Raw genomic sequence first — 14,583 nt, forward strand, 5'->3', positions numbered from 1 at the left:
TTTTACTTCTGTTGTTTGTCTGGATATTAAGTCATGGTTGGTGTGGTTCATTTGGCTGAATGCCCTGCTTCCAGGCTGCATTACTCAATGAACTCCATGTATTAAAGATGTAGTTGTTAAGTAATTCTTTCCCCTCAGTTATCTTTGCTACATGGTAATCAGCTCAATTTCATTAACTGATTAACTTGCTCAACTGATAGCCAATATAGTTTGCTATAGTGGTAGCTAACATTGGCTCATAAAGCAACACACTCAAAATGTTGGAGGAACTCACCAAGTCAGGCAGCATCTATGGAAATGAATAATGCTTCGGACTGAGACCCTTCTTCAGGACTGGAAAGGCTCCAGAATAAAAAGGTGGGGGGGGGGGGGGAGGGAAGATCTGCCAAAAGTGCTACTCCCTGGTAGCTCAACATTTTAATTCTGATTCCCATTTCGACAAGTCAGTTTATGGCCTCCTCTTGTGCCATGATGAGGCCACACTCAGGGTAGAACAGCAACACCTTATATGTGACTGGGTAGCTTCCAACCTGATGGCATGAATATTGATTTCTCCTTCTGTAAAAAAAAGTTTTCCTCTCCCTCCCCTCTTCTTCTATTGCCCACTCTGGCCTCTCACCTCTTCTCACATGTCTATCACCTCCCTCTGGTGCCCCTCTTCCTTCTCTTTCTCCTATGGTCCACTCTTCTCTCCCATCAGATTCCTTCTTCTCCAGCCCTTTACCTTTGTTACCTACCTGTCTTCACACATCACCTTCTAGCTATCCTCCTTCCCCTCCCCTATCTGTTTATTTTGGCCTCTTCTCCCTTCCTTCCCAGTCCTGAGGAAGGGTCTCATTTCCATAGATGTCGCCTGACCTGCTGGGTTCGTCCAGCATTTTGTGTGTGTTGCTTTATATATCCAGCATCTGCAGAATTTGTGTTTACAATTTGTGGCTCATACAACAAGCTGGCTTGCAGCCGACAAACCCCCTCATTTGAGACAAATGATACAGGTGAAATCCTATGAAGACAGCTCTGGTAGACAAATAAGTGGAGAAAACTCCAGTGCCACATCGAGGAAGCATCTTTCTCCAGAATCTCACCTGCTTTGAAGCTCAGTTCATCCTGCTCTTGTCCTTCGTAATCATACAGTGCACGTACACGCACACCCTGCACATGGGCAGGAGAAGAGTCTTCGTCGAAAGGATTTGCTCCTCCATTGGCATCATTTGTGCTGGGGTTATTTGTTTCATCATCCGACCATTCAGCAGAGTATGCCTGATTCTTCTCGTAGCTGCTCACACTGCAAAGGAAAAGTGTGAGGGGATGGAGAGGAAAGAAAGCAAAATGTCACGAGCAAGACAGTGTCTGTGCCTCGGGAAAGACAACATTGAGGAAAGATCTGGAGAAAAACTGAATAGTGGAAACTTGAAAGAGGTATAATCTTAAATCTCTATCTCTCTTTCCCTCAGATGTTGACTGGTATGCTGCATTTTTATCCCATTTTCTTTTGAAGTTTTGTACTGTCTACAGAGAATGAGGCAGTTAAGTAAAAGATTATCCGTTTTTGTCACATGTACATCAAAATAGACAGTGAAAGGTGCCATTTGCATCAAACCAAATCAGCAAAGATTGTGCTGGGCAGCCTGCAACTGTCACCATGCTTCTGATGCCAGCAGAGCATGTCCACAACTTACTAACCCCAACCCAACCATACCCCTTTGAAATGTAGGAGGAAACCAGAGCAGCCATAGGAAGCCCACGCAGTCATGGCGAGAATGAACAAACCCCTTACAGATAGCAGTAAGAACTGAACCCTGATCGGAGATCACTGGCATTGTAATAGCACCCCACTAACCTCTCTGCTCCCTGGCCAAAATGCAGAAGTGAGTGTGCAACTTAACAGGATTATAGCAATGCTCAGTTGGTTATAATTGGAACGGCTCTGCCAAACACCAGACGCCTGAACCAGACAACCCATTCTGAGCTCTGTCCAGGGAAGAGATGAATTGAAAAGATTCAGTGATGAATCCATAGACCCCATAAAGAAATGAAGCATCACTAATGACACCCAGAATTCCTGGCCCACAGCAGCTCAAGATGACCAAAGATAACTTAATTGTTTTGACTGTTAATTCAAAATGGAGTGTACTGGGGTGGTACTGAAAACCTCAAGCCCATTTATCAGTATCACACAGGAGGCTTGCACAAGTAGCAGTAAGTCTGCACCATTTTTATCCGGCTGCCATCAGGGCACCTACAAGAGTCTGAGGTTCCCACATTGGCCTCATTACTTAACTCAGCCAGACCCAGAGTGGAAACAAGCACCCTAAGGCACTGTTTCAGAGAAACAGGCTAGTTACTTAATCCCCATTATGACGGGCCTCCTCTAATGAAAGCATGGCTCCTCAGTGACTGAACTTCACAAAACCATTTTCCCCTCTCTTCTGTCAAGAAATCATTCCATTTTAAGTTCTTTCCTTTAATTGGCTTATTGTGGTCAGATAATGGTACTTTCTATCAAGTCAAGTCAAGTCACTTTTTATTGTCATTTCAACCATAACTGCTGGTACAGAACATAGTGAAAATGAGACAACGTTTTCCAGGACCATGGTGCTACATGAAACAATACAAAAACTACACTGAACTACGTAAGAAAAAACACAAAAACTGCACTAGACTACAGATCTATCCAGGACTGCATAAAGTGCACAAAACAGTGCAGGCATTACAATAAATAATAATAAATAATAAACAAGACAGTAGGCACAGTAGAGGGCAGTAGGTTGGTGTCAAGCCAGGCTCCAGGTATTGAGGAGTCTGATAGCTTGGGGGAAGAAACTGTTACGTAGTCTGGTCGTGACAGCCCGAATGCTTCGGTGCCTTTTTCCAGATGGCAGGAGGGAGAAGAGTTTATATGAGGGGTACATGGGGTCCTTCATAATGTTGTTTGCTTTGCGGCTGCAGTGTGTGGTGTAGATGTCTGTGATGGCGGGAAGAGAGACCCTGATGATCTAATAGTGCAATTTCCGAACCAGGCCGTGATGCAGCTGCTCAGGATGCTCTCAATACATCCCCTGTGGAATGTGGTGAGGATGGGGAGGTGGGAGATGGACTTTTCTCAGCCTTTGCAGAGAGACACTGTTGGGCTTTCTTGGCTATGGAGCTGATGTTGAGGGACCAGGTGAGATTCTCTGCCAGGCCATGCCTTGGCACAATTTCCATTTGCAGATATGAATCATCCATTCTGTTCCTGCTTTGCCCCGTTCAGTGAATCTTGCTGTAATTTTGCCCAACTCATGGTTCACATTTTTAAAATATGAATTCTGCATAATACAAAAGCCATCTGAACTGCAAATTTACACTAAGGCAACAGAAATTTAAGGAGACAACAGGTCCATTTTACCCACTCTGTACATGTGTTCCTTTGTTAATGCCTCAGCAATTGACAAAATATGCCAAAGTTGTGGCAACCTTTCCTCCCTCTTTCAAATGCAATGGCACTTAAGCAAAATTTCATCTCCATTCATGTGTATTAGAAAGCAGAGAATGTTGCTGCTGCTATAGTGAATGGCTACATGCTATATATACACAGATTAAAAGGACTGCTCTGTGAATTTTGTGGTCTCCACAAGTGATTTGAGTGTTATTCCCTTTTTCTGCCCTGCCTTAAATTAAATCTTTGTCTGTCTCCTGATTGAGGGTTTGGTGGGTATCCTGGAAAGGTCCTCAACAACCAGGAGGAGCCAAGAATCCGCTATCTGTGCCCAAAATCAAAGCTGAGTTTATTTTCACAAGTACAACTGCAATTATGGACAGGTCCAATGGAAAACATGGAAAAAAGTGAATGGTTGAAGGGAAATAACTGTACTTGAACCTAGTGGTGTGGGAGTTCAGGCTCCTGTACTTCCTGCCTGATGTTAGCGGATAGAAGATGGCATTGGCCTGATGGTGGGAATTTTTGATGGACGTTGCCCTCTGGAGACAATACTTACTGCAGATATTACAGCTGGTGGGGAGGGGTGTGCTTGTGATGTACTGGGCTGAGTTAACCACTCCTGGCGGGGAGGGGTGTGCTTGTGATGTACTGGGCTGAGTTAACCACTCCTGGCGGGGAGGGGTGTGCTTGTGATGTACTGGGCTGAGTTAACCACTCCTGGCGGGGAGGGGTGTGCTTGTGATGTACTGGGCTGAGTTAACCACTCCTGGTGGGGAGGGGTGTGCTTGTGATGTACTGGGCTGAGTTAACCACTCCTGGTCTTGGTCCCCTATCAGTAAGTAGACCCCAGTATCACTCACTGTCTTGTGGAGTGCTAGTGATGGTGCCGTGTGTTCCACAGGGAGATGGATAGTGTCATGGAGGACAGAAGTTGGCTGAGCCCAAGCGGGGAGGTTGAGTTGAACATGTCTGCACTCTGTTGCTGATCCACCATGCACCACTGGCAAGTTCGTGCTTCAGCCAACACTGTTCAATGCACTGCCTACGCCAGTGAGTGGCTCATTTTCCTATCCCATCAGCTAAATATTTAATAATCATGGCACATATGAAATCCTTAGACATTCAGTTATATCCTGACACTTGTAGTATCTGCTCATTACCCCAACTCTGTCTCCCATTGGTTAGCTAAACTTGGCCAATTTCAGGTGCTTCTTCTTTAACTGACCATATGGAAGTCCACATGAAAGACACAAAAATAGACTGCTGGAGGAACTCGCAGTCAGGCAACATCTGTGGAGGCAAAGGTATAGCTGCCATTTCAGGTTGAGACTGTGCATCAGAATGGTACCATAGATGCTGTCTCACCCCTGACCCACTGAGTTCCTCCATCTGTTTGTTTTTTTTTTTGCTTCACATTCCAGTATCTGCTGCTTAAGTTTCAATATAAATGACATGAAATGGATATTACCCTGTCCACTAACCTTTTTTTCCTTAAAGTCAACTTCCAAAACCAAAATCAGGTCTGCCAACCATAATGCACCCTTTACCTATTCACATCGGAATGCTACTATCATCTAAAAACAAAAAGGTAGCTTCCTCTTTCTGTCCTTAAATATAACTGCACTGTGGAAATTTTCTGAAAAGAGATACACAGCTAACTGGTACATTTACCGTGTCATGTATTAAATATCAAAGTCCCACAATCTAACAGAACAGTTCCCAAATCTACTGAAAGATGGAGGCTCATAACATTAGAGCATTGCAATCTACTTCACACCTTTCTATTCTGGAAATTGCTCTTGGGGATTTATTTTTTGTTAGTACCTTCATCGCTATTACTTTGTTCACATTAGATCTGGTAATCCCATTATTTCCTGTTCCTTGCGCTGGCTGGTATAGATTCTTGGCCCACTTTCTGCTTCCTCCATTGAAAAAAATGATGCCATGCAATTATCACCACACTTATTTTATCAATGCAAGGATCCAGTGTTTAATTCTACAGGTTTGTACCCCTTGTCAGTGTCTGGGATAGTTTGCTGCTTTCCATCAGCTGAAGGTAATGAAAATTATACCTTACTAAGGTAAGGTCATAGGACACAGGAGCAGAATTAAGCCAATCAACCTATTGAGTCTGCTCCACCATTTTATCATGGCTGATCCATTTTCTCCTCAACCCCATTCTCCTCTTCTCCCTGTTACTTTTCATGCCCTGACTAATCAAGAACCTATCATAATAGGCATCCGTTAATCTCGTGAGACCATGGATTTGCACCTTGAAAGGTTTCCAGGGCGCAGGCCTGGGCAAGGTTGTATGGTAGACCGCCAGTTGCCCATGCTGCAAGTCTCCCCTCTCCATGCCACCGATGTTGTCCAAGGGAAGGGCACTGATGTCATCGCAGAGCAATGAGTGGTTAAGTGCCTTGCTCAAGGACACAACACACTGCCTCAGTTCAGGCTCGAACTAGCGACCTTCAGATCACTAGACCAACGCCTTAACCACTTGGCCATGCGCCAACACAAGAACCTAGCAATCACCATCTTAAATATACGCTGTGGCAATCAATTCCACAGTTTCACCACCCTCTGCCTAGAAAAATTCCTCACCTCCATTCTAAATGGATGTCTCTCTAATCTGAGGTTGTGCCCTCTGGTCCTAGACTCCCCTCTATCGGATATGCCCTCTCCACATTCAGTCTATCTAGGCCTTTCAACATTCAACAGGTTTCAATGAGATCTCCCCACATTCTTCTAAATTCTGTGACAACAAACCAAGTTATCAGAAGATTGATGCTAATGAGAGAGATTAGGGAGACAAATGGAGAAATGTTCAAAACGTTAATGAGAGAGGAGAGAGATAACGAAAAGAGACACAATTCAGAACAGTGACAGACCGGTTACTTTGAACCTGAACTGTTTGAAGTTTGATGGACAGGCGATACCCCAGCAGGGGGATAAAAAGAACAGGTTCGCTAAGGCACGAGACACACCACGAGATCACGAGACCCTGGAAGAGCGGTGTGCCCCCACAAGTTGGTAGGAGTTTGGAGGTCTGGTTCGAGGGAACCGACCATAGACTGACAGGGTGAAAAGGTACGATCGGCGGGAACCTGGTGCGTGTGTCCGCCCTCGCCTGGGTGCCGGGTTCACTGCGGAAGAACGGTCGTATCCGGAACGGAGGGGTCACAGTCGGTGACCTCAGAAGACATAAAAGGGTTCGCCCAAAACCACCTGTGAACATCGAAGGTCTGCCTGAATCCAATTTGCATTTCTCTCTCTCTCTCTCCCCAACGGCACAACAGCGATTACTGCGAACTGTACTAAGCTGAACTGAACTCTGCGTCACTTGAGACTGATCATTTTACCCCTAGACTGCGATGGAGCTTGGTTGCTTCCTATTACCCTAGTTCTGTGTACATGTGTGTTTTATCATTGCTAACCTGTTGCATTTATATCCTTACGATTAGAGTACTGTGTTACTTATTTCTTTAATAAAACTTTATTAGTTTCTAGTAAACCAGACTCCAACTAGTGGTCCATTTCTGCTGGTTTGACAACCCAGTTACGGGGTATGTAATAATTCCAATGAGTACAGGCCCAGAGACATCAAACGCTCCACATATGATAATCCTTTCATTCTCAGGATCATTCTCATGAACATTCTCCAAACCCTGGCCAATGTCAGCGCATCCTTTCTTAGATAAGGGGACCAAAACTGCTCATAATACTCCGTGAGGCCTCACCAGTGCCTTATAAAGCCTCAGCTTAGGCAAGGATTACTCATTTAAAACATGCAGCAAATCAGTCAACATCTGTTTCAGATGTAATATTGAAGACTTTGCTTATTAATACACTGATTGATCAGATTTCCATTACTTTCAGTTTTTGCCAACTTTAATTTCATTTTCCGATGAGTAAATAGGACAAAGAAAGTCATGGCAGTTAGATTAATTAGCATGAACAGAACAGCCAAAGTGAGAAATGAATGAAGCTCTAACATTTGATATGAAAAGCATATTGATCTGAATGAATGAATTTCAGCCAGATGTTCTTCTTTTCATTAAAAAAGGAATGTACAGGGCAAATGTTTCTTTTTTTGCTACTGCAAATATCCAATGGAAAACAATATCAACTAAATGGTCCTATAAAGGCTGCTCTACCCATCCCTCGTTTTGACTGGTGTGTGGCCCTGCTTTAGTGCTACTGAATTGGTATTCATGGGATGCTTGGCACACTTTCTATTGCTTCCACTGAAACGAACAATGTAATTTTGATAAGGATTCTAGAGCCACTCCGTTAGAAAATGTGGAACCAGTCTTTCGACCAGCCAAAACACTGCTTTACCGCTGTACCTTAGAAAACCAGGGACTGACTGTAACTGAAAGTAATGGTCTTGCAGTTAGACTCATGCCCATGAGTACATAGCTACTAGAAACAATCCACAATGCACACTGATGTCCAGTGTGGCAGGAAAGAATAATCTATGTTCTTTTTGGTGACAGTTTAAGGAAGTTTGTATAAAGTAGAAAAGATGTTTAAATCAAGTACTTTTCTTCCCTCGCATACCAAGAAAGGCATTACCATCATGTCACAGGCTGCAAAAAGCAGACAGCACTTCTGAATGATACCTTGTGAACAGATTTCTATCTATATTTGTAAAAACATGTGACAAGGAAAATGTTAAGAAATTCATTTGCATATACAAATCCATTGAAGAGAGGCAGAGTGCAAACAAATAGCATATTAGAGGCAGGAGGAGGAACACAGGGCAACAGACTTTTGTTAGATTTCCAAAGATTAGTTAAGATTAGTGATTATTTGTGTAAAAAAAAGTGCCAAGCAGCCCCACACAGACAGTTTTCACCAACTTTTTCTTTTCCTCTTTCAGGACTTCTTTCACCTCCTGGTTGACTTCATTCTCAGCAAAAGGCTTAACATTGCAACTTCTTTCATTATTCTGGCAGATACTATGGCTGTTTAGGGAGTGAGAAAAGGACAACTGTATTTGTAATGAATGCCAAAAGACATACAGGTATGGTCTAAATAGTTCATTAAGTGTATCTGAAAGCCTTCTGCCTAACAATGTTTCACAAATTCTTTCTCGCCTTTAGGCAATGGGCCTAGGCAGTACAGCAGTTTGGCATGAACTAGATAGTTCAATAGGTCTATAGTACGCTCTGATTATAAGACCACAAGACATAGGAATGGAATTAAGCCATTTGGCACATCAAGTCTGTTCTGCCATTTCATCATGGCTGATCTATTTCCCTCTCAACTGCATTCTCCTGACTTCTCCCCGTAACCTTTCATGCCCTGACTATTCAGGAACTTATCGGCCCACCTTAAATATACCCAATGACCTGGCATCCACAGCCGCCTGTAGCAACCAATTCCACCAAATTGACCACCCCCTGGCTAAAGAAATTCCTCCTCATCTCCATTCTGTATGAGGTCCCTCTATACCAGGGGCTCCCAACGTTTTTTTATGCCATTGAGCCTTATCATTAACCGAGTCTGTGGACTCTGGGTTGGGAATCCTGAGGCTGTGTCCTCTGGTCTAGACTCTGCCATAGGAACCAACCTCTCCACATTCAGCATCTAGGTCTTTCAACATTCGATTGTATTATGTATTTAATATGTCAATAATATTTTATATATCATTCTTGTTTAAATATTACGGGTTATTTGTAAAAATGTTAATTGCATACATCACTACCATGTGTTACGTGCACACCTCGCTTAAAGTAAACTCAAACTACACTCACATTTCTTGGACTCCTGTGTACATTTTCAATTAAGTTAATTAATGTTTTCAAGTTACAAAATATAATATTGGCGACGAACTATTTTTACTGCAAACCCGATGTGGCTGCTGACCTGATAAAAATGCAGTGAGGTGTACGAAATAGACAAAAATGAGTGAGGAATCGTGAAACAGAGTAGTGCGTGTCTTCCGACAGGAAGACATGAGTTTTTTTTAAAAAAAAATTCAGAAAATGGAAGAATTCACGGATTCAAGAGTACCGGGTGATAATAATCATAAAAAAAAACCAGAAAAGGCTGGCTACATCGGAAAGATTGACGAGTTTGATTACACAATTGATTTGCAGTCAGAAATGACAGCGTGAACAAAATTGCATTGTCTAAACAGATATCAGCCTGGTCAAACAAATTTTGTTACTGTTGTGGCAGGGTCTCACATATACCAGTCCAATGCAGATTTAAAGGTGAAATTTGCAGAAAATGTAAGAAAGTAGGACACATACGGAGAGCTGTTTCAGCCATTCCACAAAATGAGTTTGAACGGCATTTCAAAGGTACCAAACTGAAGCCTGTAGATATCCATTCAAGAACTTACACTGGAGAAAAGATAGCTCCTGTGGGAATGACATTTGTAACTGTGAAATACAACAATAAGCTACATTGTGCTTGTATGTGATAAAAACAGAAGGGCCAGTATTACGAGGACATGTTTGGCTGAGACAACTACATTTTGATTAGAGATCCATCCACCATTTGCATGCCACATTCCCGGCAATGAAGCCAACAGAAAGCAAATTAAGGAGATACTGAATGATGCCACATCAGTGTTCAAGGATGGCACTAGAAAACACAATTTTACCAAGGGTAAAATATGGTTAAATAAAAATGCCACACACAGGTTTTGCAAAGTCTGTCCAGTTCCTTATACCATCTGCAACAAGGTAGCCAGTGAGCTAGATCACATGGAGGCTGAAGGAATTCTTTCCAAGGTTGAATAGTCATAGTCATACTTTATTAATCCCGGGGGAAATTGGTTTTTGTTACAGTTGCACCATAAATAATAAATAGTAATAGAACCATAAATAGTTAAATAGTAATATGTACATTATGCCAGTAAATTATGAAATAAGTCCAGGACCAGCCTATCGGCTCAGGGTGTCTGACCCTCCAAGGGAGGAGTTGTAAAGTTTGATGGCCACAGGCAGGAATGACTTCCTATGACGCTCAGTGTTGCATCTCGGAGGAATGAATCTCTGGCTGAATGTACTCCTGTGCCCACCCAGTACATTATGTAGTGGATGGGAGACATTGACCAAGATGGCATGCAACTTAGACAGCATCCTCTTTTCAGACACCACCGTGAGAGAGTCCAGTTCCATCCCCACAACATCACTGGTCTTAGGAATGAGTTTGTTGATTCTGTTGGTGTCTGCTACCCTCAGCCTGCTGCCCCATACACAGCAGCAAACATGATAACACTGGCCACCACAGACTCGTAGAACATCCTCAGCATCGTCTGGCAGATGTTAAAGGACCTCAGTCTCCTCGGGAAATAGAGATGGCTCTGGCCCTTCTTGTAGACAGCCTCAGTGTTCTTTGACCAGTCCAGTTTATTGTCAATTCGTATCCCCAGGTATTTATAATCCTCCACCTGGATGGAAACGGGGGTCACCGGTACCTTAGCTCTCCTCAGGTCTACCACCAGCTCCTTAGTCTTTTTCACATTAAGCTGCAGATAATTCTGCTCACACCATGTGACAAAGTTTCCTACCGTAGCCCTGTACTCAACCTCATCTCCCTTGCTGATGCATCCAACAATGGCAGAGTCATCAGAAAACTTCTGAAGATGACAAAACTCTGTGCAGTAGTTGAAGTCCGAGGTGAAAATGGTGAAAAGAAAGGGAGACAAGACAGTCCCCTGTGGAACCCCAGTGCTGCTGATCACTCTGTCGGACACACAGTGTTGCAAGCACACGTACTGTGGTCTGCCAGTCAGGTAATCAAGAATCCATGATACCAGGGAAGCATCCACCTGCATCGCTGTCAGCTTCTCCCCCAGCAGAGCAGGGCAGATGGTGTTGAACGCACTGGAGAAGTCAAAAAACATGACCCTCACAGTGCTCGCTGGCTTGTCCAGGTGGGCATAGACATGGTTCAGCAGGTAGACGATGGCATCCTCAACTCTTAGTCGGGGCTGGTAGGCGAACTGGAGGGGATCTAAGTGTGGCCTGACCATAGGCCGGAGCAGCTCCAGAACAAGTCTCTCCAAGGTCTTCATGATGTGGGAGGTCAATGCCACTGGTCTGTAGTCATTGAGGCCGCTGGGGCGTGGCGTCTTCGGCACAGGGACGAGGCAGGACATCTTCCACAGTACAGGAACCCTCCGGAGCCTCAAGCTCATGTTGAATACATGGCGAAGTACTCCACATAGCTGAGGGGGACAGGCTTTGAGCACCCTGGTACTGATACCATCCGGTCCTACAGCCTTGCTTGGGTTGAGACGTTTCAGCTGTCTTCTCACCTGTTCAGCCGTGAAGCCCACCATGGTGGTTTCGTGTGGGGAAGGGGTATAGTCATGAGAGCAGGGTGGGGGACTGTGAGGAGGGGTAGGAGGGGAGAGTGGAATATGTGTTGGTTGGGGGCCGACAACAGATGGCTCATGTGGGGGATGGGCAGGGGTCACAATGTCAAATCTGTTAAAGAACAGGTTAAGTTCGCTGGCCCTGTCCACACTGCCTTCAGCTCCTTTGTTGCTGAAGGCAGTATGGACCATGGGGCCATGAACAATGCCAGTGGTCCCAGTAGCCAAGAAGAATGTGTCTGTCAGGATCTGTGGTGATCTTAAGGTCACCATCAACCCAGTACTGAAAGTGATGCCTTACCACCTTGATTGTTTTTTTTATCACAAGGTGACAAGAGAGATGGATGAGGGTAGCGCCGTGGATGTTGTCTATATGGATTTTAGTAAGGTGTTTGACAAAGTTCCTCATAGGAGGCTAATCCAGACGATTAAGATGCATGGGATCCATGACAAATTGTCTGTTTGGATTCAGAACTGGTTTGCGCATTGAAGATAGAGGGTAGTTGTCAAAGAGACTTATTCGAGCTGGAGGTCTGTAGTTAGTGGTGTTCTGCAGGGATCAGTGCCGAGACCTCTGCGATATGTGACTTATATAAATGACCTCTGTGAAAAGGTAGATGGGTGGGCTAGTAAGATTGGTAGAGTTGTGGAGAACGTAGAAGTCTGGCAAAGTGTGATATATCTACAACTGATCTATACACTCAGAAATGGCATATGGAGTTGGACCCAGATAGATGTGAGGTGATGTACCTTGGTAGGGCAAATGCAAGGAGATAGTATACTGTTAAGGGCAAGACCCTCAACAGTGTTGCTGAGCAGAGATCTTGCAATCCAAGTTCATAGCTCCTTGAAAGCATCTACACAGGCATTTGGTGTTACCTGGATGACATCATTGTTACTGATAAGGATGACAAGGAACATTCCCAAAACCTCAAGACAGTGTTAAAGAGACTGGCGTTCCAGAACACTTAGTCAGTGACAATGAATCACAGTTTGTGGTGGAACAGTTTCAGTCATTCCTAAAAACGAATGGTATATGATATCACATCTGCATTATACCACCCAGGTAGAAAGGTTTGTCCAGAGTCTAAAGATTGCATTGCAAGCAATGTCAGCAGAATTCACTACACTAACACTGAACCAGAAGCTCGGTAATCTCCTCCTCGCATATTGTAATGCAACACGCTCCACAGCCAACAACTCACCAGCTCTGCTGTTCAAGGGTCATTCCTTGCATTCACGCTTTGATCTCCTAAAACCCAATCTCAGAAGGAAGATAGAGGATAAACAGCTGAGACAAAGTGAAGGCTTCTCAAAAAGGAGGTTCAATGTTTCACTCCTGGAGCAGCAGTCCTGGTGTGGGACTACAGTGGTGATCAAAAGTGGGTACTCAGAAAGATAAACTGAATCACTCTCCTACACAGTGGAAATTGAGTCTACAATCATCTGGAGATGACATATCAATCAGTTGAGGAAAGCAGCGTCAACTGATATAGAAGAAAGTTGGCTTCCACTGTCAGAACCACTTCCTGCAGTCTCAGTCAACTCTACAACTATCACAGAGGAGGCCCCAGAACCTGAGATTGTTTCACAGCCACAAGTCTCACCTGCCAAGCAGAGTGGCTCCCCCTTCTCAGGGCAGACATTATCCCACAAGAATAATAAATCCTTTGCAGCAATCACTTTTTTGGCCTGAATGGGTCAATTTAAATTTACTATGCTGTAGACATCTGTAGATAATAGTTGTATTGTATATAGCTGAGATGCATTTTCTTATGGAGTTGGAGTTTATAGCTAAGCAGGGAGGAGTGTTGTGTATTTAAGATTTCAATAATATTTCAGCAATCTTGCAAATATATTGGTTGATTAAACATTCTTGCTCATTTAAATAATTACCAGTTTATATGTAAAATTATGTTAATTGCATACGTCAACACGCTACCACATGATATGTATGCACCTCGCTTAAAATAAATTCGAACTACACCTGCATTTCCTTAGACTCCCAGGTTTATTTTGAATTATTTTAATGTTTTGAAGTTACAAAACGCAACAGATGGGTTTCAATGGGAACCCCCTCATTCTTCTAGAATCCAGCAAGTAAAGGCCCAGAGCCATCAATCGCTCCTCATACGATGAGCCTTTCATTCTCATCAACCTCCTTCTAACGCTCTCCAATGCCAACACATCCTTTCTTAAGGGGCCCTAAACTGCTCACAATACTCCAAGTGAGGGCTCACAATTGCCTTATAAAGCCTCAGCATTACATACTTGTTTTTATATTCTAATCCTCCCGAAATGAATGCTAACTTTGCATTTGCCTTACTCACCGCTGACTTGAACTACAAATTAATCCTGCATGAGGTCTCCCAAATCCCTGTCCACCTTGGATATTTGAACTTTCTCCCCATTTAGAAAATAGTCTATGGTTTTATTCCTTCTAAAGTACATGACCATACACTTCTTTGCCCATTCTCCTAATCTCTCCAAGTCCTTCTGCAACCTCCCTTCCTCTTCAACACTACCTGCATTTTCACCTATCTTTGTAACTTCTGCAACCTTAGCCTCAAAGCTATCAATTCTGTCAAAATCACTGACACGTATCGTAAACAGAAACGGTTCTAACACTGACTCCTGCAGTCATCAGCAGCCAACAGAAAAGGCTTTCTTTATTCCCACTCTTTGCCTCCTGACAATCAGCAACTGCTTTATCCATGCAAGAATCTTTCTTGTAATACCATGGGCTCTTATCTTGTTAAGCAGCCTCATGCGCAGCAACTCATCAAAGGCCTTTGGAAAATCCAAGAATACAACATTAACG

At 43.6% G+C, this 14,583-nt stretch overlaps 1 protein-coding gene across 6 annotated transcripts in view; it reads right to left on the bottom strand.

Moving 5' to 3' along the window:
- Positions 1-14,583, bottom strand: part of pacsin1b (protein kinase C and casein kinase substrate in neurons 1b) — a 227,065-nt gene that overhangs the window by 11,286 nt on the left and 201,196 nt on the right. For 5 of the 6 annotated variants that reach the window (XM_063065636.1, XM_063065638.1, XM_063065637.1 and 2 more), the window contains exons 9-10: positions 8,287-8,391; positions 1,086-1,285 (exon numbers count right to left, since the gene is read on the bottom strand). In XM_063065636.1, coding sequence (XP_062921706.1) covers positions 1,086-1,285; positions 8,287-8,391 — 305 coding nt within the window. The remainder of the gene's footprint in view (positions 1-1,085; positions 1,286-8,286; positions 8,392-14,583) is intronic. The other variant, XM_063065640.1, reaches the window with a different exon arrangement.

This window comes from Mobula hypostoma, chromosome 13 (assembly GCF_963921235.1).
Source record: "Mobula hypostoma chromosome 13, sMobHyp1.1, whole genome shotgun sequence".
Classification (NCBI taxonomy): domain Eukaryota; kingdom Metazoa; phylum Chordata; class Chondrichthyes; order Myliobatiformes; family Myliobatidae; genus Mobula; species Mobula hypostoma.